The 26,454-nt window shown below is 42.4% G+C and overlaps 1 protein-coding gene across 20 annotated transcripts in view; it reads left to right on the top strand.

The window, feature by feature from the left end:
• The window catches only part of Mast4 (microtubule associated serine/threonine kinase family member 4), a 604,035-nt gene extending 597,497 nt beyond the window's left edge, over positions 1–6,538 (top strand). For 19 of the 20 annotated variants that reach the window (XM_031360602.1, XM_031360600.1, XM_031360598.1 and 16 more), the window contains one exon: positions 166–6,538. In XM_031360602.1, the coding sequence (XP_031216462.1) occupies positions 166–4,037 (3,872 nt within the window). In that variant the 3' untranslated portion in view covers positions 4,038–6,538. The remainder of the gene's footprint in view (positions 1–165) is intronic. The other variant, XM_031360601.1, reaches the window with a different exon arrangement.
• The last annotated feature ends 19,916 nt before the right edge of the window (positions 6,539–26,454 follow it).

The following is a 26,454-nucleotide window of genomic DNA, read 5'->3' as shown; positions in this document are numbered from 1 at the left end:
GCCATTCTGTCTATCAGAATAAAGCAGGTATGAGGGCTTGTGGGGAAGCCTTCCCTGACCTTCTGGGACCAGGAGTTGACTTTCCCCAGACCAGGATGGGATGGAAGTATAGGAAGAAATGGAAAGACATCTGGTTGCTCATGGTCTCCTATTTTCCACCCACAGGTACAAATTCCTCCCAGAGCAGCTCCCCAAGTTCAAGTGCCCCCAATTCTCCAGCAGGTTCAGGGCACATCCGGCCCAGCACCCTCCATGGCCTGGCCCCCAAACTCAGCGGGCAGCGATACCGCTCTGGAAGACGGAAGTCAGCTGGCAGTATCCCACTCTCCCCGCTGGCCAGGACACCCTCTCCAACTCCACAACCTACCTCTCCTCAGCGTTCACCATCTCCACTGTTGGGACACTCCCTGGGCAATGCCAAGATAACTCAGGCCTTTCCCAGCAAGATGCACTCTCCCCCCACAATCGTCAGACACATCGTGAGGCCGAAGAGTGCAGAGCCGCCCCGCTCCCCACTGCTGAAGCGTGTGCAGTCGGAGGAAAAGTTGTCGCCCTCCTATGGCAGCGACAAGAAGCTCCTGTGCTCCCGCAAGCATAGCCTGGAGGTGACACAAGAGGAGGTGCAGAGGGAGCAGGGTCAGCGGGAAGTGACACTTCAGAGCCTGGAGGAGAATGTATGTGATGCGCCTTCCCTAAGTCGAGCCAGGCCCGTGGAGCAAGGCTGTCTGAAACGCCCGGTGTCCCGGAAGCTGGGCAGGCAAGAGTCTGTGGATGACCTAGACCGGGACAAGCTGAAGGCCAAGGTTGTAGTAAAGAAACCAGAGGAGAAACATGAATCCCACCAGAAACCTCACAGCCTTGGTGGTGATTCAGAAAGCTACGCTCTCTTCAGGCTGGAGGAGAGAGAGAAAAAAGTGTACCCCAAAGGGTTGGAAAGGTCGGGTCATTTTGAAAACACATCAGCAGAGTCGCCTTCTTTGGGCAGCCTGCTGAAGGACACTCGTCACAAGCAGGCCAGCGTGAGGGCCAGCGAGGGGGTGACCTCAGATGGGGCAGCTTGCAGCCTTGCCCCCGGGGAGCACAACCCATCTCTAGGCGACTTTAAACGGGCTTCGGCTTCTGGCATCCTCCATGAAAGTGTATGCCCCGTCTCTGACAGGCCTGCTCCGGGAAAGGTTGAATACTCAGAGAAGGCCTCTCAGGCCAAAGAGCTCCTGCGAAGTGAAAAACTAGACAGCAAGCTGGCTAATATTGATTACCTCAGAAAGAAGATGTCACTGGATGACAAAGACGACAGCCACTGTGCCATCCTGAAACCCAAGATAGCATCTGGCACCCATGAATGCCTGCCAGGAAACCCCGTGCGGCCCATGGCTGGGCAACAAGAGACCCTGCCAGCCTCTGAGAACCGGGCGTTCATCAACAGTACCCACACATCTCAGATGAGTGGTGTTTCCTTTGTTCCTCTGAAAGCCTTAGCTGGCCGGGTCGAGAATGGAGGAGAGAAAGCAGGCTTAGCTGCTCCCGAGTCCCCTGTCAGGAAGAGCCCCTCCGAGTATAAGCTGGAAGGCAGGTCAGTTTCATGCCTGAAGCCGATCGAGGGCACACTGGACATTGCTCTCCTGTCTGGACCCCATGCCTCCAAAACAGAGTTGCCTTCCCCAGAGTCTGCACAGAGCCCCAGCCCAGGCATCCACGTGGGACCATCAGTACCACCAGCGCTTCCTGGTAGTAGTGGGAAAAAGGGAGATTCCACCAGTCTGAGAGAGCCTGCCTCAGCCAACTTAAAAGTGAATAAATCTTACCTGCTGGAGCCTCGGTTCCTGCCCCCGAGCAGAGCTCTCCAGGACTCTCTCACAGCTCCTGGGCCAGAACCTAAGTCAAAGCAGGAAAGGAAGATCATTCATCCTTCTGCCAGGAGCACAACTGTCACAGAGAGCAGCCTCCAGCAGCAAGAGGGTGGTCCCTCTACACACCGAGACCGCTCCACTGGCCCAGGGCAGACCCTACACAATGTGGACCTACCCAGGCTGTGTCCGCCTGCTCCACTCTCACCGGAAGGGACGCCCTCAAAGGAGAAGCCATGTCTGAAGGAACCATCCGCAAAGGTGAAAGGTGAGTGGTCTGCCGTGAGGGATGATGGACACAGAGATCCCTGTGTGAAGCTGTGCCCTGCAGAGCCTGGTAAAGCCAGCGACAGTTCCAAACCCCTAACTTCCGGGGGAAAGACCCACCCTGATTTCTACAAGCAAACACAGACTTCGGAGAAAGCATGGGCGTGTGCAAAAACAAACCACAAAGATAGCCAAGATGAGGTGAAGTCCCTGGCCAGGGAAGACTCAGCTTCACTTGTGTATGAAAAGGAGATAGGCCGGGCAAGAAAAGGCCCAGAACCCAAAACGGAAGTTCCTGCTACCCGGTGCCCTCCTCAGCCGCCAGGAATTGAGGGCGAGAAGCGCGAAAAGCTCTCTGCTGCCCCCTCTTTGCAGAAACAGGCTCCCAAAGAGCCAGAGAGGAAGGAACAGGCCCCGCAAAGGTCTGGAGGCAGCGGCCCTCAACAACCCCCATCCACCAAAGAGCTGTCTAACCCAGCAGCCTGGCAGCATGGCAGTTCTCCAAGTCACACTTTAAAGAAAGAGCCGGCCACCAAAGCTGCTGCCGCAGAGCCAAGCACCTGCCTTCAGGACACTCCCCGATCTGCTACAGCCACCACCACTGCCATTGCCACCGCCACCACCAGTGCCGGGCACAGTGACTACAGTAGCCATAAGTCCCGGCCTGGCCCTGATCCCAGCCCTTCAAAGTCTAAGCACCAAGACAGGTCCCTCTCCTCACAGAAGCTGAGTGCTGGATCTGCAAAAGGCAAAGAGCCTGTCACTCAGCCGCTTGGTGGTTCTATCAGAGAGGGCAAGGGCGGAGGCAAGGGTCCGCTGGACACGTTTCCTGCTGTCCTGGCCACCCAGGGCAAAGCAAGTGATGCGCTTATGCAGGGAGAAGGCAGGGTCACTATGATACTCCACGCTGAAGAGAGTCCTCTAGATGCCAAACTGAAAGCCACCAATGGAGGGGGTCCCCCAGAGATGCAGGAGAAGCATCCCCCCAGACAAGGACATCCAGGCCTCAGCGAAGCAGCAGACCAGAAGCTTCACACGGCTGGAGAAAAGCAGAGCCTGTCTCCAAAGCATCCAAAACCATCCACTGTGAAAGATTACCCCAGTCTGTGCAGACAGACAGACAAAAGCCCAAGTCAGCAGGCTACCACTGGGGACAGGAAGGCAGAAGGAAAGAAATGCACAGAAGCACTTTATGTTCCAGCCCCAGAGGGCTACAAGCTGGAAGCCAGCCCTTCCCTCCACCATGGTGAGCCTGGACTCAAAGGCTCAGAGAGGCCAGCCATGGGCATGGGGAAGGGCTTCTCTGAGTCCAAGGGGAAAGGGCCTGGTCCCCAGAAGCCACTGACCGAAACAGGCAAGCCCAGCGGGATGAAACGGTCACCCTCTGCCACTGTGCAGAGCTCTCTCCGCTCAGCTGCTCCTCCAGAAAAGTCTCTGAGTTACTCAGCCAGCTTTCCCGAGGCCCAGCCTGGAGTGCGAGAGGTCCCTGCAACCAGCAGCAGTCCCTCATCCAAGGCCCTAGGGGGGACCTCAGAATTCCCAGCGCCCAGCAGCAGGGATCACAGGAAGTTTCAGTCTGGAGGAGATGGCCGAAACCAAATGATAAAGAGTGACTCTCTGCCCTCCTTCCGCCTCTCCAGCTCTGCTCTGGAGACACAGTTCCAGGATCCACCGGTGCCCAGCACAGCAGGCCACCGAGACAGAGCACTGTCAGTAACTGCTGCTACAGGAGAACCCAAAGGGAGAGAGCTTACCCAGCCTCCCCCAGTCAGGAAACAGAACGTGGCCAGGGAGGTGACCAGAGCACCCCCAGCCCCAAGCACAGACCGCTCTCTCCCCCTTTCCTCAGAGAAAGACTTCGTGGTTCGGCAGAGAAAGGGCAAGGAGAGCTTACGGAGCAGTCCTCACAAAAAGGCCTCCTAACTTGCAGCTCTGGTGGCAGGGCTATGAGACCCAGCCCAAGCGTAGCTGTGACTGGGTCTTTGTCACCTTACAAACCAGCACTGTATGGGAATGTCCTCCAAGCACAGCCAGAAGGCTCACTGAGGAGGAGGAGAGACGGGAAAAAAAAAAAAGGGAACTTTCTTCCAGATGCCTTCCCAGTAGTAACCGGTAAAACTGTTGCCAGATAGTGTTTGTACAAAACCTGCCTTTCCAGCGGTGTGTTGGTGAGGGAGAGAATCTCTCTGTACATAACCTAGCGATGTGTTTGGTTCGGGATGTAGAGTGTGTACCTTGCTGCTGACCACCTTGTTGACCGAAGCTTTTCTAAATTGAACCTATTTGTTTTTACCACTTAACCATAACATAGTAATAGAGCAAAGTGGTCAGGCTGGGGGTACCTGAAAATAGAAACCCACCCGTAACTGCGTGTACACATCCACCTATGTGTCTTGGTCTGTGGTTTGAGAATAGTTCAAGGCTCCATTTGTAGAAGTAGAGTTAAAGATGAAAGGAAGCCCTAAATACAGTAGATGGTGAGGTCTTTTTGTGTGTATATTTAACCAGGATTTCTGATTATACTGAATCTGGCTACCTGTATTTCTGAGCTGCTGCATTTGGACGCCTCCACTAGGAGTGGCCTGGACAGGGGGAGCCGGGCATCTCTTTGACAGCCGTCATAGGGGACATGTTGACCCTCAGGTCCAAGTGGCCAAAAAGGCAATGGTCCTTGTTTCTGGGTTCTATATCTGGTCTTCACTGGAGGACACACAGGGACTATAAACACACTGCAGGTCAGCTTTCTTTCTTTCGTTCTTTCTTCCCTTCCCTCCTCTCTAAGCTCTTACGCTCAGGCCTTTATGCTGTGAGTCCAAGAAGCACATGCTTATGGCAGGTGCTGTACCAGCCCTGCCAGTGAGGAAACAGGCGAATCACTGGCTGCACACAAATCTGCTAGCACTTAGGTGGAGCGATATGCATTAGGCATTGGAAGAGGTTTTAAGTTTGCTTTTTGTCGAGGAAAAGGAGGGGGGTGGATTTTGGCATCATAGCATATATATTAAAGAATAATCAGGACATCAGATACATTTTAATACATAGCTGGGGCCTTATGTTGTAGATGAAGCTTGCTGTTTTTAGCAAGTTCCTGGGTTTCACATTCATTTCTGATGCATCGAGTAGCTCCATACATTTCATAACACAATCTCTTTATTTGTATGCAAAAAAAATTTACTGTATTAATAAAGAGCATCATTTTGTAACCAAGAGACTGGAGCTATTTGGTGCTTGAATGTGAGCATCCTTTTTACTTTTGCTAAGCCTTATTTAAATTTTGTATACCATGAAATATGTAGAACTTGTCAGATCATTTTAGCTCTGAGGGTTTTTCTGGGTTGTTTCTGTTGTTGCGATGGTTTTTATGTTTTGTTTTGGGTTTTTTTTTTTTTTTTGGTGGGATTTTTGTTTTTGTTTTGTTTGGTTTTGTTTTTTAATGGCTTGTTTTGAATTGTAAGATGGCACTTGCTGACTAAGACACAATGCAGAAATATTTTTATAAGATGCTTGGGATCCATAACAAGACTTTGTTCTATAAGAGGAAAAAAAGAATTACAAATGAATAATGAATCTAGCTCCCTCCCCCTCGGGGGTGCCTTGGTGTCTGTACACCATAGGATTGTTTATGTGAGCACAACCCTGTGGGCTGTAAATCACCTATCGAGGTTGTAAGCACTCCAGAAACAAAGGCATCACACTACCAACTGCTTGGTTGCCCTTGGTTGCAAAGCCAGTTGGTGATAGGAAAAGGGAATTTCCACTCCACCCCTGTCCCGCTCCCCAGACAGTTCCAGCCATCCCTCTATCACTACATTGTGAAACTGTAGAACAAACAAATATTTTTTACAAGAACTCAAATGGGTCTCAAAAAAAAAAAAAAATGGTCTCAAAGCTTATAATGCATATCTGGTTGGCAGATCTAGTAGCCCAATCCTTCTCCACTCTGACATCAGGACAGGTCTGTCCAGGAGGTAGTTCATGGTTTACAGCCTTTGCTTTTTAACTGTCCAGTTTTCTTTAAAGCACAGCGAGCTGCTTGTTTACAAAGAATATTTTTATGTATATTTTGTATAGTGTGTTATCATTTTGCCAAATTTGTTTTTGCATTTTGGACGAGTAAAGGAGTGCTTAAGGTTGCTTACCTGTGATACCTGTCTGTTGTTGTGAAATCTCCCCCAACCAGCTGGTAGAATTTCTCCCGTGTTCTCTTCGGTCAGTCTTCGTGTGGTTGTAAGATGTGCCCCTCGGTAGCGCTCCCAGCTGTAGACTTACCACCTTCAGTTTGTTAGGATCTGTGCAATAAAGTGTTTGCAGTCTTATTTTCTCTGCGAAAATATCCCCCATGAATGTCATAATTGTTGTATATTGAACAAATATTTATACTTATGCAGTTGCATAACATTGAATAAAAATTTAGCATGAAAGGTGACTGGTGTGTTTTTTTGAGTGTGTACAGGTACAAGCCACGTACACATGATTGATCCCTTGGGTTCTCTAGGACTGCTTTTTGGTGAGAGGAATGGTGCGCCTCTTTTCTTTTTGCCCTACACACATAGTTTGTTCCTCAAGGAAGCTCCAGCTTATTCATCTTGTTTTGTGCCCCCGACCTTCCATAGGATATTCCGATGTACCCACGGATACTCAACACCTTCCCGGCAAAGAAGTCTCATCTCCTGTGACTCTCCATGCTCTTTAAGATCCCAGTCTAATGATTACTCCCAGTTTCAGAGACCCCCCTTTCCTTGCTTCCTTCTTTGCTGGCCAAAGAAGCATATGTACTTGATAGTTTTCAGTCCTCCAGTTACTCTTGATACCAGGGTGTTGCTTCTACATACCTATCGTCCATCCTGGTTTGAGGGGCGCAGTGTTCCTTAAGTAGAAAGACCACTTCCCAGCATCAGTGGCCCAGTATGTGGCCCATAACCCACTATTAACCAGTATCCCCCAACACAACTCCCTTTTAATTTAAGTCAGACTTTCTTCTCACGTGTGTATGCCCATGTGAACACACATACACAGAAACCCAACACTCATTCCCATTCTCTAATGTTCCTTCCTTCCCTCAAACCTCCTTGTGTTCCCCATCTTTCCTTTGGTCACATCCTAACTTTCCACCAAAAAGATTTCTCTCTGATAAAACGAAGCAACAAAACAAAACAAAAAAAAACAAAAAGAAACCTCATGTCTGATCATTTTCACAAACTCTGCTGTTAACCCCCAAGCCCTGCTCTTCTGCCCTGAGCAGCTTCAGTTTAGACTGCCTTTGTCTCTGCCCAAAGTGACTGTAGAAGCTTCCTAAATTTCCTTCTGTCTACTCTCAGCCCTCTACTCTGTTTCTCACAATGACCCTAGAGAGATTTTTATACACACACACATACACGCACACAGTACTCCTTGAAGTATTTAAAAATGTCCCTTAAACATTCTTTTTCAGTCTTTTAGGACATTTCCCATTATTTTAAGAAAGTTTCGGGTTCCCAGTACTTTATAAAGGAGAGGTTTCTTTAGTTCATGTTTCTGGAGCTGAAAGCCCAGAATTGGCTGGTCTCGTTTGTTTGGCCCCTGGCCAGGGCTTCTAGGCAGCGGATGTCATAATGGTAGAAGCAGTTGCAGAGAGATCATATAACAAGATGGGAAGCCAGAGAGACTCAGGAGCCAGGCTTGTTCTTTTCTATATAAAAAGCTACCCTTGTGAGAACAAACCAGAGCCCAAGACAACTAACTACATTAACCCCTACTGAGGGTGGCATTTCCATGGTCCTAGCCACCTTTTACCAGACTTTAAAAGCTCAGTGCTGCCATCTTGGGGAAGGAGCTTCCAGCATTTAGTCACTTCCAAGGGTAGCAGGGAATAAAACCCCAACTAGTTGACTATGCTTTGCCTTGGGTCCCCAGGAAAGGTCTTGGAATTCACTGCATTTTCTGTTCCTCCATGTGGATCTTTCTCTTTATCTGTCCTGCTTCTTTTTTTTTTTTTTCTACAACCACAAACATAGGAAATAATATTTCCTTAGCTGAATTGAAGAAAAAAATGTTAATAGTGCCTATTCTTTTTTGTGGCTACTTCATCAGAGCACCACATTATATACTAGATGCAAATCTTCTTCAATCCATGCGTCCTTGAGTTACATGCTGTTTCATCATACGGGTTAGGAAACCACGGCTCAGAAGACAGAAGTTAAGAGGCAGTCTATCCTTGACTTGCAGACCTACAAGTTGACCTTCCGCACACTCCCTGGGCAACACACACACACACACACACTTTTCCCTCTACCTCCAGCCAGCTCTTTCTTCCACCTTCTTTTTTGTAAATCATAATATGAAAGGGATCAGAATCGCATCAAATTTTTTGCTTGCATACCATAATTCTTTCTGCTGAAATGCATTGTTTTATGCATGAAAATGATCACTCTTCTGGAACATGGTACCATGCTATGAAGAAAAAGCTTAGCCTCCCCATGAAGGAAAACCTCCTGAGCGTATTAAGCACACGCGTTTTCAGAACTGCTAGTAGCCACAGAAGTAGATATTACTCAACCGGTTTCTAGTGAGCATATAACATGTTAGAGGAAGAAATGAAAGACCAAAGTTCCAAAGGTACTTACTCTGTTCCAGGCTGAGCAAAACTAAAGAGACCATTAAAGGGCAAACCCTGAAGTGCCATGTTCCTGTGAGTCTAGTCACAGGGGTGGGATTCCGGCAAATCCTCAAGTGCCATGTTCCTGTGAGTCGAGTCACAGGGGTGGGATTCCGGCAAACCCTGAAGTGCCATGTTCCTGTGAGTTTAGTCATGGGGATGGGATTCCCTGGGTTATGTTTTCAGCATCTATACAATATTGTTGGGGATGCATTCATCTTTATGTATATGAATTTGTGCACACATACACATATACATACCCTTTGTTTGCATGTCTAATGACCATGAAGGCCAGAGGAGGGTATCAGATCCCCTGAAACTGGACAGATGAGCTGCCATATGGGTCATGGCAAGTGAACCCAGGTCCTCTAACAAGAGCAGCCTGTACTTTTATAACACTGAACTATCTTTACAACCTCCATTTTTAAATTTTGTATAGTTAAATAATTAAAGCAATAGCATTTCTCTAACAAACTGAGGACCATATCCTTTCTTGCGTGAGCCCAAGGCATTATTCTTAGTGAGTCTCTAATGATGGGGCCATAGATTTCAGAAATTATAAATTGTCTTTTGGCAGAGGAATGGAAATTAAGTATGGAGGAAAGTCTAAGAGTATCATGCTTAAATAAATAGAAGGGGAAATCACTTCCAAAAAACCAGAAAAACACTAATCTACTCATGAGAGGAGATCATATTGGCCCTCCAACAGTCAGGCTCTTAGGAGCCAGCAGCTGACTTATTTCATCCCAGCATGCACATAAACCTCATGGAACTCTTTCATGTTCTGCCTCAGATAGCTGGGTAGGGCTAAAAATTCTGAAAATCTAGTAGTCTTTTCAGTGAATCAAATGCTACTCACTATTTGTTTGACCATAGTAAGGAATTACCAGACCCACACATCTATCTTCTCAGGTGTTCTGAGGTACTGTCAAGGTCGAAGAGCAAAGACAGAACAACATTGTTTGAGTCACTTCTCTCTATGAGAAATCCCCAATAGAGTATTAAGATATTTGCTATTCGGGCTGAGAAGCACCAAAAGAAATGCTCAACATCCTTTTTTATAAGGGAAATGCAAATCAAAACAACCCTGAGATTCCACCTCAGACCAGACAGAATGACTAAAATCAAAAACTCAGCTGACAGCAGATGCTGGAGAGAATGTGGAGAAAGAGGAACACTCCTTCATTGCTGATGGGATTGCAAGCTGGTACAATCACTCTGGAAATCAGTTTGGCAGTTCCTCAGAAAGTTGGACATAGTACTACCTGAGGACTCAGCTATACCACTCCTGAGCATATATACTCAGAAGATGCTCCAACATGTAGTAAGGACACATGCTCCACTATGTTCATAGCAGCTTTATTTATAATAGCTGGGAGCTGGAAAGAACCCAGATGTCCTTCAACATAGAAATGGATACAGAAAAATGTGGTACATCTACACAATGGAGTACTACTCGGTTATTAAAAATGATGAATTTATGAAATTCTTAGGGAAATAGATGGATCTGGAGAATATCATCCTGAGTGAGGTAACCCAATCACAAAAGAACACACTGGTATGCACTCATTGATAAGTGGATATTAGCCCAGAAGCTCCAAATACCCAAAATACAATTCACAAACCACAAGAATCTCAAGAAAAAGGAAGACTAAAGTGTGGATACTTTGATCCTTCTTAGAAGGGGGAACAAAATACCCATGGAAGGGGTTGCAGAGACAAAGTATGGTGCAAAGAATGAAGGAAGGACAATCCAGAGACTGCTCCACCTGGGAATCCTTCCCATATTCAGTCACCAAACCCAGACACTATTGTGGATGCCAGCAAATGCTGGCTAGATAGAGAAAGGAGCTAGATAGAGAAAGGACCCAAGGAATTGAAGGAGTTTACAGCCCTTTAGGAAGAGGAACAATATGCACTAACTAGTACCTTCAGAGCTCTCAGGGACTAAACAACCAAAGAGTACACATGGTGGGACTCATGGCTCCAGCTGTATATGTAGCAAAGGATGGCCTAGTTAGTCATCAATGGGAGGAGAGGCCCTTGGTCCTGTGAAAGTTCTATGCCCCAGTGTAGGGGAAAGTCAGGGCCAGGAATCGAGAGAGGGAGGGTTGGTGAGCAGGGGGAGGGGGGAGGGAACAGTGGTTTTTTTTTTTCCCCTGGAGGGAAAACGGGAAAGGGGATATCATTTGAAATGTAAATTTAAAAAATCTAATAAAAATAAATTTAAAAAAGAAAAAATATATTTGCCATTCGTTAATGAAAAAACAAAAGATATAACCATAGAGCTGCTAATGCAATTACCTAGAGTTTAAGGACCCTGCCCATTTAAAATGGACTCAACAATCCCTGACTTCAAAGCCCACTAGAGGCGAAGATTCTCAGGTACTACTTCCGGCCCACTAATTTTTCTACCTTTAGCCCACTTGTTTCTCCACTAAAGTGTGAGACATTCTGTTAGCATTTCTTTCCAGACTTCCTAGGGGAAAGTCACTTTGGGTCTTTATTAAACATACAGATTCCAGGCTGCATCTCAAAGCCATTGATGTAAAAATCTCCAGGGAGGGGCTGAAGAGATAACTAAGCAGTTAAGAGCACTGGCTGCTCTTTCAGAAGCTCTGATTCCCACCACACACATGGCGGCTCACGGCCATCTATAACTCCAGGCTTAGGGATGCTATGCCCTCTTTTGATTTCCATGAACACTACCACATAGTGGTACATAGACATACAGGCACATAAAACACCCACACACACTAAATACAGTGTTTAAGGTGGGTTTTTCCTTGTTTTTTTTATTCTGTAAGGAAAATTATTTGTAATCATTTGATAAGATTCCACCTAATCCTTCTGATTAGGGCTGGTCTACAAATGTGCTAACCATGTGTTCAAACGTAGCTCTGGGTAGTGTGTGACAATTACTACTGCTTTAGAACCTTGGGTATGAGATACTCATAATTATCAATAAGGAAGTAACTTATTTGCTTACCTACTTCACATGCTTAGTAATGTCTTCCATCTGCCATCTTACTTAAGCCTCTGCATAATCCCTTGAAATAGCCTGTAGTTGTCCCATTTCCAGGCAAGGAAACAGCCCCACACATGCTGACAACCTTTCCAAACATCACCAAGTGGCATAGAATGCCAGGCTGCTCTCACTGAGCTAAAACACCATTCTTCCTTTAACACAGAAACAACTTATAGCGCTAAATTACAAATTTTAAAATTGGTAGAAAATCTCAAGGCAAAGGAAGATGATCTTTCTCTACAATAGAACCCTTTATTCTAATTAATCAGCAATTTCCCTCTTAGCATTTTTGGTTCATAACACAAATACAGCATGAAGACATCTACTTATATCAACTACTGACACCTACACCCTTCAATGTAGGTCAAATGTTCGTAACTCAAATATTAGAAAATACTAGGGTGGTGAAGTAAATCTAGAAACTCATTTCCTACTAATATGTTTAACTTATTCCTTAACTCATTCCTTGAGACAATACATGTGTGTCATTCCTCTCTATTATACTTAGCATTACACACATGTCATACAGTAAAAGCTAGATGTGACTAAAACATTGGAAAATCTATTTTCATTACCTTCTGCATATTTGGAAACCAGTCATCTTAAGTCTGAGTCATATTATTGAGAGTTCAGATACCTCAGACTTTAGACTAGAATCTATCCTCACACAGAAAATATGGCAACATCTCAATGAACTCTGAAACCACAAATAACACAAGAGAAGGTCATTTTCTCATATCTGCAGTTGAGAATGGACAGTTGATCTTGTCCAAAAGAGAATTCCTTATACCAACCACTTAAGTTTACTGGTATTTATTGAACAAAGAAAACCACAACTTGAATCAGTCAGGATTTCAACTCCTGATAGTGATCAGACAACAGTGGTAGGAAAATAGAAGTAGAGAAAGGATCACTGGGCACAACTTAAATCACCTAGTCAGTTATTTAGAGAATAAGTTGTTTCCAGCTTAAGCAATTAAGCTGCCTACAGGGCCTTTATTTACTATCCAAGCTTGGCTACTATGATTACACAGCAGTGTTCATTGGCTTCAGTTCTATGTGTCCAGTCTACATCCATGGTCTCCCACAAATCCTTTTCAACAGTTCCTACTGTGTGAGAACCTGGCCAGGATCTAGACCGGTGCATCCACTCTCAGGAGACATCATCTGTAGAATATGGTGTCCTCATGAGCAATCATTTGAGTAGTCCTTCCAGGCTAGAGGCCAGTTACATCCCATCAGGTGGCTATATGAAGACATTCAAGACCCTGAGGGAGCACAGTGTTCGAGTGGAATGACGAAACTACTAGAACAGTCTCTGGAGTGTGCATCTTAGTCAGAGTCTTCCACCAGAATCAAAAGTCAGACAGCACAAGAACAGGCCACCTGAGGAGTCTAACCTGCCCATTTTAGTCAGTCTAGCTAATTCACTTGTAACTGAGTGTCTGGCAGTCCCCAATGTGCTTATACACATTGAAGACAAATTATTTGCTATACAGACGTCTGTCCTCCCTGTTCAGCTAGTAAGTTATCTGACACCTCGTTTCTGAATGGATAAGATGGATCTAGAGGTTCAATTGCCTGCCTAGTCCTGTTGTGTTAGAACCCAGTGGTTATACAAAAGAGTAATCGCCTGGTTATGATAGTCTCATTCTGTATTTGGGGGAAATGTGTCAATGTCTAAAGCTTCTAGAAAACTTTTTCGAGTAGGTGCTACATGAACACTCCAACAGGTACATGATTCTAGGAGTCCAGAGGCTCTCCAAAGTTAGAGGATATACACTCAAAAATTCTGAAGTTTTATTTCAATCTATGCTGGTAGGGCTTAAACAGCCAGCATGTCCATCTCTCTGCTGTATCTACAATTATTCCGTGCACTCTATATAGGATTGCAGAGCCTTTAGCAGGGAAAACTAAGACCAAGAAGCCTTGAAGCCCACTCTGGGTTCATATTTAACATGAAATTTAAATTCCAATGCAGGCAATCTGATTTGGTCAAACTTTGAGGCATTCACTTGAATTACATATCTCAACAGTCTTAGCACAACCTGGTTTGGTATGAAGGCAGAGAAAACATTCCCTAGATTTTAGTCAACATTTCCTCTTCCTGATGTAGGGTTAGCTGTTTTAGGAAGAGTTTCTCTGCTAGTATTATAGGGATACTTTATCTTGTCCAAGAATAAGATCTTTTTTCTTTATTATTGGATATTTTCTTCATTTGCATTTCAAATGTTATCCCCTTTCCCAGTTTCCCTCCCTCCTGGAAACCCCCTACCCCATCCTTCTCCTGCTTCTATGAAGGTGTTCCTCCACCCATCCACCCACTCCCACCTCCCCATCCTCAATTCCCCTACACTGGGGCATCTATCAAGCCTTCTTAAGACAAAGGACCTCTCCTCCCCTTGATGCATGACAAGGCCATCCTCTGCTACATATGCAGCTGGAGTCATGTGTACTCCTATGTTGATGGCTTAGTCCCTGGGAGTTCTAGGGAGTCTGGTTGGTTGATATTGTTATTCTTCCTATGGAGTTGCAAACCCCTTCAACCCCTTCAGTCCTTTCTCTAACTCCTCTATTGGGGATCCCGCGCGCAATCCAATGATTGGCTGTGAGCATCCACTTCTGTATTTGTAAGGCTCTGGCAGGGCCTCTCAGGAGACAGCTATATCAGGCTTCTTTCAACATGTACTACTTGGCATCCACAATAGTGTCTGGGTTTGTGTAGTGGGTATTCCTGGTTGTCAACTTGACTATATCTGAAATGAACTACAATCCAGAATTAGAAGGCTCACCTGGCCCTAATCTGGAGGCTGAGAGACACAAGCTTCCGACCTGAATCTTGGCATGGAGATCTTGAGGTATAGTGGCTATGAATTCCAGAGGATTAAGATAGAAAGATCTATGAGTTCAAGATCATCTGGGATTAAAGGTGTGATGGTGTAGTGGCTATGAATCCTAGACGATTAAGACTGGAAGATCTACGAGTTCAAGCAAGGACATCTGGGATTAAAGGTGTGGTGGCACACACCTTTAATCTGGGCCACACCTTTTGTTGGAGACCTATATAAGGACATTGGAAGAAGGAAGGCTCGCTCTGCTTCACCTGCTTGCCTTGTGGGACTGAGCAACTGCTGGACCCTTGGACTTCCATTCACAGCTGCTGCCGACCATTGTTGGGAGTTGATTGTTGGGAGTTGGACTACAGACTGTAAGTCATCAATAAATTCCTTTACTACATAGAGACTACCATAAGTTCTGTGACTCTAGAGAACCCTGACTAAGACAGTTTGGTAACTGTATATGGGATGGATCCCCAGGTGGGAAGGTCTCTGGATGGCCTATCCTTCAGTCTCTGCTCTACACTTTATCTCCATATTTGCTCCTGTGAGTATTTTGTTTCCCTTCTAAGAAGGATCAAAGCACCCATACTTTGGTCTTCTTTCTTCTTGATCTTCATGTGGTCTGTGAATTGTATCTTAGTTATTTGGAGCTTTTGAGCTAATATCCACTTATCAGTGAGGGCATACCATGTGTGTGCTTTTGCAATTGGGTTACCTCACTCAGGATGATATTTTATAGTCCTATCCATTTGCCTAAGAATGTCATGGATTCATCATTTTTAATAGCTGAGTAGTACTCCATTGTGTAAATGTACCACATTTTCTGTATCCATTCCTACGTTGATGGACATCTGGGTTCTTTCCAGCTCCCGGCTATTATAAATAAGGCTGCTATGAACATAGTGGAGCATGTATCCTTATTGCATGTTGGAGCATCTTCTGGGTATATGCCTAGGAGTGGTATAGCTGGGTTCTTGGGTAGTACTATGTCCAATTTTCTGAGGAACCACCAAACTGATTTCCAGAGTGATTATACCAGCTTGCAATTCCACCAGCAATGGAAGAGTGTCCCCGTTTCTCCACATCCTCGCCAGCAACTACTTTCACCTGAGTTTTTGATTTTAGCCATTCTGACTGGTGTGAGGTGGAATCTCAGGGTTTTCCCATGCTTGTGGATTGGCAGAATTAATACAGTAAAAATGGCCATCTTGCTGAAAGCAATCTACAGATTCAGTGCAATCCCCATCAAAGTTCCAACTCATTCTTCATAAAGTTAGAAAGAGCAATTCTCAAATTCATTTGGAATAGCAAAAAACCCAGGATAGCAAAAACTATTCTCAACAATAAAAGAACTTATGGGGGAATCACCATCCCTGACCTCAAGCTGTACTTCAGAGCAATAGTGATTAAAAAAAAAAAATGCATGCTATTGGTACAGAGACAGGCAGGAAGATCAATGGAATAGAAGTGAAGACCCCACAATGAACTCACACATATGGTCACTTGATATTTAACAAAGGAGCTAAAACCATCCAGTGGAAAAAAAGATAGCATTTTCAACAAATGGTGCTGGTTCAACTAGCAGTCAGCATGTAGAAAAATACAAATCGACCCATTCTTATCTCCTTGTACAAAGCTCAAGTCCAAGTGGTTCAAGGACCTCCACATAAAACCAGATACACAGAAACTTATAAAGGAGAAAGTGGGGAAGAGCCTCAAACACATGGGCACAGGGGGGAAATTCCTGAACAGAACACCGATGGTTTATGCTCTAAGATCAAGAATCAACAAATGGGACCTCAGAAAATTGCAAAGCTTCTGTAAGGCAAAGGACACTGTCAATAGGACAAAAAGGCAACCAACAGATTGGGAAAAGACCTTTACCAATCCTACATCAGATAACGGGCTAATATCCAATATAAACAAAAGACTTAAGAAGTTAGAGAGAATCAAATAACCCTATTAAAAATGGGTTACAGAGCTAAACAAAGAATTTTCAACTGAGGAATTTCAAATGGCTGAGAAGCACCTAAAGAAATGTTCAACATCCTTAGTCATCATGGAAAAGCAAATCAAAACAACCCTGAGAATAAGACCTTTATGCTATCAGAAATTTACACTTAGTAGGGTCCTCCTCTGTGAGGGTGAGCTTAACTGGATATGGCAATGCTTCAAGCAAGAGAAAATAACATCTATGTAATGATACTGCCCAAGGTGGCTGTGTGTGTGTGTGTGTGTGTGTGTGTGTGTGTGTGTTAGTTACTTTTGTACTGTTATGATAGAGCACCATGACAAATGCAACTTGTAGAGGAAGGATTCATTGATGTCATCACACCATAGTCAGAGACCAGCTGAGATTTCACTAGAGGACTCACAAAATTGACAAGAAAACTCTGTAGGAATAATGTTTTTGTGCATTGTGTAAAATCCTTGTGCTATGCAAATGCTGGTTTCTCTGCTCTCATATCTTGTTTCAAACTGGACACAGCATTGTAATGCTTATGTCAAGAATCCCCCGTGTCAATTTTGTGTAAGCAATGTTTATCATTTATTCTCTGTTGTTAGTAAAAGCTGATCACCCAGTGGCTAAACAGAAGAAAGAAGGGTGGGACTTCTGCCAGGCAGGAGAAGGAGAGAAAGTGAGAAGAGTAAGACAAATTGAACTAAAAGGAGGGAAGAGAGAAGACATCATGAGAGTTTAGTTAGAGCATGGAAGGCCCTAAATACAAGTATTATGGGGAATTTGGCTGGAAGGTAGGCAGATTAGCATGACTACCCAGGTATTGTTATAAAGGCGTAAATAAATCTTGGTCTCTCTGTGTCATGATTGGGGAATTAGGATAAAGAAAAACAGCTGCTGTATTAATTTACAGCATATATTTATATTAAAATTACCATTTTCAAAACCCAGTGTCTATTCCAGTCTTCTAAAATTATTATGATCAGATCAGGAATATCAGGTTTCTATTTGAGTTTCATAATTTTTAATTCTATTTTTATGTGTATGAGTTTGTATGAATATATAATCACACCTGCATCTAGGAGATCACAGAGGCTAACAGATGCTCAAAGTTAGAGTTACAGGAAGTTGTAAGCCACCACGTAGGTGCTGAAAATCAAACCCATTTCCTCTCCAACAGCAGCAGTAAATGTTCTCAATACCTGAGCCACCTCTCTAGCCCCTCATAATTTTTTTAAGCACATTAACTTATCCACACAAACACAAATTCAAAGAGGATCCAGGACCACTTACTGAGTGTGCTAAATTTTGTGAAAAGCATTGTCAAGTTTAACGCTCATCTCCACTCAATAGTTTCAAAAAAACCTATTTTGTCAAATTATACAACTCTTCCTGGAGTAAAACCATAAGTTAGCAAGTTACTATCCTGCACACTTCTACCTTTGATATGGCTGCTCAAGTCCCAGGAACACTTTAATTACTTTCTAACTTTAACCAACTTAATCAAAAAGCTTTTTCATAAGATTCATCTCCCACAAAACTACAACATTCTATTACTTGTTCTGGAGTGTTTTTCTTTTTTCCTCTCTCTCTCTCTCTCTCTCTCTCTCTCTCTCTCTCTCTCTCTCTTTCTTACTTTGGAATAACTAGTCATTCTACTTTAGACCAACAAAATCACTTTTAAAAAAACAACAAAAGAATATGCCTTTCTTTCATAGTTTTCTAAAGGGTTATTTTAAATTATGTGTATGTTTCTGTGTTGATATGAACATGTGACTTCCAGTGTCTTATGGATGCCAGAACAGAGCACTGGATCCTCAGAGCTTGAGTTACAGGCAATTGTGAGCTACTTGGTGTGGGTGCTAGAATCCAACAGTGCTATTTTACTGTGCAATAGCAGTAAGTACTCAGCCGATGAGCCATCCCCTGAGCTGAAGTTACAACTGATTGTAAATCACATGACATGGGTGCTGGGAACTGAACTTAGGTCCTCTGTAAGAGCAGCAAGTGTTCTTCACCACTGAACCATCTCTCCTTCCCTAGCAGCACAGAATTTCAAAATGCTATCCCACATTTGACAATAATAGATTGTTGCTTGGTTATTTTTGCCTTAATAATCTAAGAATCACCTGTACTAAAATAAAATTTTCATTAGCACATACAAAACAATTTTTTTAAAAACAGACCATGTTTCAGGGCTGTAGAGATGGCTCAATGGCTAAAAATCTTTTCTGCTCTTCCATAGGACTCAAATTCAGTTCCCAGCACTCACATTGGATGGCTAACAACCACCTGTAACTCCCATTTGAGAGATTATAACACCTTTTCTGGACTCTGTGGGCATCTGTACACATGTAATACACACACACACACACACACACACACACACTTAAATACTTTTTTTTTTTTAATTTTGAGACTGTGTCTCACTATGTAGCCCTGACTGGCCTGCAATTCTCTCTGTACATCAAGTGGGCCTTAAAACTCCCCACCTGCCTCCCCAATACTGGGATTAAAATATGTCTCTCAATGTTTAGCCAAACTGGATAGCTGTATGTAGAAGGGTGAAACTACATTCTTTTACCTGTACTAAACTCAACTCCAAATGGATCAAGGATGGAAACATAAACTTGAAACTTTGATGGAAAGCTAAGAAAGTAGGGAAAATGTTTGAACTTATAGGAACAGGAAAAAATTGTAAACAGAACCCCAATACCATTGGCATTATGGCCAACAATGAATAAATAGGACCTTTTAAAACTAAGAGTTTCTGTATAGCAAAGGACACCAAGAGGCAGCCTACAGAATGAGGAAAAAAGGTTCTTGCTTCCTATACATATGACAGAGAGTCAATTTTTTGAATATACAAAAAACTGAGAATCTAAACAAAAACAAAAAGCCACTAAGAAAAGCTGAGGCATGGGGCCCTATCCACCATGCCACTCTAAAACTATGTAGATATCTGGAAAACCTGAACACCAGGTAGGGACCAGTAGAGCCAATCAATCTACCTGCCTGCTTACCTTGCCACAATCTACACCTCAACCTGGGGAATGCATGTAGGGCCTCTCCCTCCAGAGCTACTCCACCATCTCCCCCACCAAGATACATCAGAACTACATGACATTTTGCACTCTTGACCCAAGACAGGGACCCTCAGCTGGGCCTCTATGCCAAACACGTTCATGTGAAGAAGGTATGGCATCTTGCCTCTTGCTCCCAAGAAACACTACCCACTCCCACTGTGATTCCAGTTCCTGCCACTCAAGGATCATATGTGGAAACCCAAGAACCTTCTCCAGACTTCTGAAGATAACCTGCAAATATCTTCTAAGCCTACTGAGATTTGTCCCTGGGCTCAGAAGTTACAATCATCCCTGGATGATCTGGGACCCTACTGACCCCTCATTAGCATGTCAGGACTGAACTGCAAGCCACCATTCAGCTTGTCTATAGCCTGATAGAATGGGGTAATAAGAAACAAAGATTCAACCAACCTCTTAACAAAAGTGAGACCAGGTATCCATACCAGGAAACTGGGCCGTATTTCAGATGCCTAGTTCCCATCTCAAAGTACAAACAATATGAGTAACCAAAATATGTATCCTCCAGAAATTAGCACTCTCATCAGAATGTCCCCTGAGAAAAACAACTTATCTCAATAGCTATTATAATATGTCAATGAATTGAAAGATATGAGTAAATGCCTGAATGAGGACTGAAAACACAGTTAAATTAAATAATGAGAACATTCAAGATATGAAAATAGAATTTGATAAAGAGATAGACTCTCTGAAGAAAAGCTGAACTGAAATAAAACTGGGAATGAAAAGACTTGAGAAAACAAACAAACTCAGTTGAAAGCTGCACCAAGAGATTGAATCAAATGGAAGAGAATATATGACATTTCCAATGTAGAAGACATTGATCACTCACTAAAAACTCCAAACAACAAACAAGAAAAATCAAACCAGAAATGGGATATGCAGCAACTCTGTAACACTGTGAAAAGACCAAACCTAGAAGTCACAGACAAAGCAGAAGTGGAAGAAACAAGTCAAAGGTACAGAAAACATTTTCTACAAAGTCATGGAAGGAAAATTCCCAAATCTAAGAGATGTTAGTCAAGATGCAAGAGGTGTATTTAACACCAAAAGACAGGAACAGAAAAGAAATTCCCTGTGTCTCAAAAATCAAAACACTAAATGTATAGAACAAAGAAAAAATATGAAGAGCTATGAAAGAAGAACAGTGCCATATATAAAGGCAGGCCCATTAGAATAATACCTAATTTTTTAAATTGTTATTTAAAACAATTTTTAAATTTAAAAATATTTTGATCATTTTCTTCCTTTACCCCAAGTTTGGACAGATCCTCTCCTCTCTCCTCCCCACCCAACTTCTAAGTTCTTTCTCAAAATTAACAAACAAACAAACAATCCAAAAATCCAATATAATGACAAAATGCCTAAAATCTAGAAAACAAAATATATCATCCCAAACCAAAGCAAAACAAAAACAAAACACCAAATTATAACCAAATAACAGCGCACACATGCTGGATGGTGGTGGCACACGTCTTTAATTCCAGCACTTGGGAGGCAGAAGCAGTCGGATTTCTGAGTTCAAGGCCAGCGTGGTCTACAGAGTAAGTTCTATCTAGGATGACCAGGACAATACAGAGAAATGCTGTCTCAAACAAAACAAAACAAAACAAAATGCACATATAAGCTGGAGCATACACATTCTGGAACATGCACATATACACACACATGCATACACACAACTCACAAACATGTACTTAGTCTATTATTTGTTGATTATATCCTCTTGAACATGAGATATGCCAGAATGGTTGATATATCAGTGTCACTCCATTGGAGAAAACTGGTTTCTGTGCAGATATAAACAACAGTTCTACTGTTACTCTTTACCCTAGTGGCTAAGCTTACATTTATTAATCCATACATTTTATAAAAAACACAATAAAATAAAATAATATTATAAAAAGAGCTTTCACATCAAAGTTGGGTAAGGGGTAAGACACACCAACAAAAGGAATAGATCCCAAGAAAGAGCACAAGATTCAGAGACCCTCTTGTTCACATACTCAGAAATCCCATAAATACATTAAACTGGCAGCTACAAAATAAGTGCAAAAAAACTGATACAGACCCATGCAGGCCCTGTGCATGGTGCTTCAGTCTTTGTGAGTTCATAGGAGCTTTCACTTAGGGGACCTTGTTTTCTTGGTGTCCTCCATCCCCTCTGGCTGTTACATATTTTCTGCCTCTTCTTCCACGGGGTTCCGTGAATACATGAATTTTCAATAAAGACTTGAGAGCCAAAAGAGCCTGAACTGCTGTTCTACAAACTCTGAAAGACCACAGATGCCAATCTAGACTTTTATATTATACCCAGCAAAACTATATCAGTTATAATCAAATGAGAAAGAAACATTCCATAAATAAACAAGTATAAAACAACAACAAACATATTTTAGGAATTTATGGCCACTAAGCCAACTCTACAGAAAGCATGAGTAGGAATATTTCAGAGTGAAGAGAAGATTAAACACACCCAGAAAAGAACAAGAAAAATAATTCCAGAACATTTCATCAAAACAGGTCCAAGAAAATATCATCACAACAGGAGTCAATAAACAATGTTTGATAATAATTTTCAATATTAATGGTCTCTGGTTTTCAGAAACATTGACCAATAGAATATAATTAAGGACCCAGATATAATTTTACACACCTACAACCAAATGACTTTTTGACAAAGATTCTAAACAGTGGAGAAAAGAGCATCTTTAACAAATGGTGATGCTCAACTGGATAGACCCATATAGAAGAATTAGCCAAGATCCTTATCTCTCACCCTGTACAAAAGTCCATGACAGATGAATTGGGGACCTGATATCCTGAATCTGACAAATGAAAAAGTGAGGAATGTGCTTGAACAGGAAAGTGTTTTCTGACTAATATGTCAGTACTACAGGCATTAAGATTAACATTTGACAAATGGGACCACATTCAACTAAGTGATTCTGTACAACAACAAAAGATACCATCATTCCAGCAAAAAGGCCACCTATAAAATGGGAGTGGGGGTAGAAAACATGTTCCTGGCTATAGATCTTATAAGAGTATAATATATAGACCATAGAAAGAACAACACAATTCCCCAAAACAAAAAATAAAACAAAACAACTAACATTCAAGAATATAAATAATCCAAATTTTAAAATGGGGCATGAAACTTTTGAGAGTTTTCGAAGTACAGATAAGTGAAAAACATTTTTAAAAATGTTCAGCATGCTTGTGCATCAGGGAAACACACTTTTATCTTGAGGGGCTAGAGAGATGGATCAGTGGTTAAGAGCACTTATTGCTCTTGCAGAGGTCCTGGGTTCAGTTTCCAACACCCACATGGCTGTTCTTAACCAGCTATAACTCCAGTTCTAGAAGATCTGATGTTGTCTTCTGAACTGCATGGGCACTGGATCTCCATTCAACATTCAAACATTCAGGCAAAATACTTATACACATAAAAATAAATAAATCTCTATTTTAAAAAATTTATTTTGAAAGTAGACTTTTTTACCTGAGTAAGCATATACTTACTGAGCAAGAATAGCTGAGATAAACAATACAACAACAAAGGACAGCAAGTCTTGGGGTAGGTGTGGGAAGGAGAAACACTTCTTTGCTGTTCCTGAGTGTGCTAACTGGTGTAGCTTCTATGGAAATCAATGAGGAGGTTCCTCAAAAAGCCAGATCTGTTACATCATCCAGTTATCTTACTCGACCGTATACCCAACAGACTCTATATCTTATTACAGAGATCCTTGTTTATTCATGTTCATTGCTGGTCTATTCATAATATCCAAGACACAGAAACAGCCTAGATGGCCATCAACTAAAGAATGGATAATGAAAATGTGATACATTTATAAAGTGGAAAGTTACTCAACTGTTAAAAGAAATGAAATGATGAGATTTGTGGGTAAATGGTTAGATCTGGAAACAATCATCCTGACTGAGATAGCTCAGATGTAGAGAAACACAGATGCTTTCACTCATATATGGATGTTAGCTTTCGTGGTGTGTGTGTGTGTGTGTGTGTGTGTGTGTGTGTGTGTGTGTGTGTATGTATATTTTAATACGTACAGATATTAGGAAATTAATTAGGGCTGTATGAGAGGGAGAAATTTTCCAAACAAATAGGAACAGAGTACGGTAATATAAAGGGAAAAGAGGAATTATGGAACAAGAAGGATTAATGGGATGGGGGAATGAGAGAAACTCACTACTGTAGAACATTCCTAAAATGCATATATATAAAAGTAGTTTAAGTGTAGGTCCTGGGAGCCATGGCCTTAACCATGGCCTTGTGGAAATTTACTAGCTTACACATACAGCCCTGAGAGAACTTGTGTAGTCCAACAGTAAGAATATTTGTGGGTGTGGAAGACACTGTGACCGCTGGTTCAGGTGACTGAAGATTGCCACCTGGCCTTTAGAAAACCCCTGGGACTCTTCCCGCCTCTTTGAAACCTCCTTGTGTTTATGCTTATATTGCCATCCCTGAAGTAAAGTTTTCAGAGCTTGATCAGACAACTGTCTTGCTCTCATTCTTCATGTTTCTTGTCCCACCTCAGTCTCTCTCCCCTACCCTAGGTCCCTGCTGAATGCCCCTTGGGTCGGGGCATGTAGGTACCCTAAACTGGCACAAGGGGGGAGGAGGGTTGACAACAATACCTCCTCCAAACACTATAGATTACCAAATGGAAAGCCCTATAGATTACCAAATGGAAAGCCCAGTGCTGGGTACCTTTTTGTGTGTGTGTTGATGATCAGCGGGGTCTCATAGAACTCCCTCAGAGACTATAGGCTGCTGCCATTGCATTTAGTTACCCTTCAGAATTCAATGGTAAGACCATGATGCTGAATTACAGAATATGGAGAAATCAAGCTGATATAGACCAGAAAACTTCATGTCTACTGCTCAACTCTCATCAGGATAGAAGGTGCTACACATATCACAGGGGGCAAAAAATAGACAACAGTTATACCCCCCACTGTGAACCTACAGAGCTATAATAACAACTGGCCTGGAAAGATACGCCATTGGTATAATAGTGACATAAATGTTGTAGAAATAGTTGACTAGTTTTCAGACTGGATTTAAGGCTTGTTCCACAAGATGGGACTCATGTCTCATACTATATACTGGTAAAAAAAAAAATCTCATTGCTGTCTGGGTCACAGGTCTTTGGAATGAATCTAACACTATTATTCTGCTAAATGTGCAAAAGTAATATATGCATTATAAGTTCTTATCTTTATAAATTAATGCATACCCCAATCCTCATCAGAGAAACTTCTTTTTACACAAGATGACAATTATACAGAGACCTACAACTGGTCAAACACAGAGAATAAGAAGTTCTGGAATACTCATCTCCAAATGATCCATCTATATTGTACCTTCTTCCCTTGAGGCTCAGAGACCAACTTGGAAGACGGGGCAGAAAGATTCTAAGAATCATGGGTAGTGGTTTGTCTGCAGCAAAACAGTGCATTTGCCTCCCATGGCAAGGCATTGCACACATAAATTCACAGTTGCTGTGACTGAAGGCACAAGACCTGCAGGAAAGTCGATCCACACACAATTCCATTATGTAGTTAGAAGATGGCCTTGAGATCACAACTATTAGTGATTGATAACTGCTAGGAGAGAGAGAATCAGTTGTCTTCAATGATGTATCCCCTTAGAGGCTACTCTTTATCTACAAGATGTATGGATGCCTCTATACCCATGCACATATAGGCAATATTATGTGTACTCAAGGAGGCTTTCTTTTTTTTAAAGCACAGAAAGTTTAAAGGGAAAAGTGGCGGTGGGGGTATGAGTAATTGGAGTGAACGGATAGGGGGTAAATTTGATTAAAACACATTACATTGCATGTATCCAATTTTCAAACTATAAATAAAAATTATAAAAATAATAGACCATGTATCAATCCAAAAATACATTGTAATGTTTAACATTTGAAATAATATTATACATCATTTCTGATTATTGAAGAATGAAACTAATATCAATAGCAAGAGAAATTTTTAAAAACACACAAGGACATGGAGACCAAAGGAACAATGGGTTATTGAAGCAATGAGCAGTAATTTAAAAAGTTCTTCAAATCAATCATTAGTTGAAATACAACGGAAGAAATCAATAACCATTTATTAACATTTTGCTCTTAGTGAGACTCATTTGCACCAAAAGCTTATGGAGCAGTTGAGAGTACTTGATATCAGCATTTTTCATATACACACCATTTGAAAGTCTAGAAACATTTCTCCATAAAACAATTGTTCTCATGACTACAAAGAGACCTAAGGACCACTTTTCTCTACTATGTGATACCAAGATGTTCTACCATCACAGACCATTCATTGTCATCCACTAAACCAAGATCAGCACAATGCATATTAAATAAGGGGCAGAAGAAAGACATTTGTAAATTTAGTTCATCCATTCATCAGTTTGCAGATACTAACACAGGACTATGAATGGACAACCCTCTTTTCTCTCAGCACTTGACATAATTGCTAATTTTCCGTATTCTATTGCTTAAAGTGTATATAAACACATTTCTTCTGTGACACTCCGTGACAGAGGAACTGTACTTATTCCATTTATCATCTTTTCCTGGTGCTAGCAGAATGTGTTACATGGGCAGCCAGGTACTTGATAAATGAATAGGTTCCATTATTCAGTATTTTCCAGCTAGTCAAACATGTTACATATTTTTTCCAATGAGAAAAGTAAATAGATGTCTTCTCTCTTCAAAACAATTTCTCGTGTTT

Source organism: Mastomys coucha, unplaced genomic scaffold (assembly GCF_008632895.1).
Source record: "Mastomys coucha isolate ucsf_1 unplaced genomic scaffold, UCSF_Mcou_1 pScaffold8, whole genome shotgun sequence".
NCBI lineage: Eukaryota > Metazoa > Chordata > Mammalia > Rodentia > Muridae > Mastomys > Mastomys coucha.
This window is presented reverse-complemented; position numbering and strand designations above follow the sequence as displayed.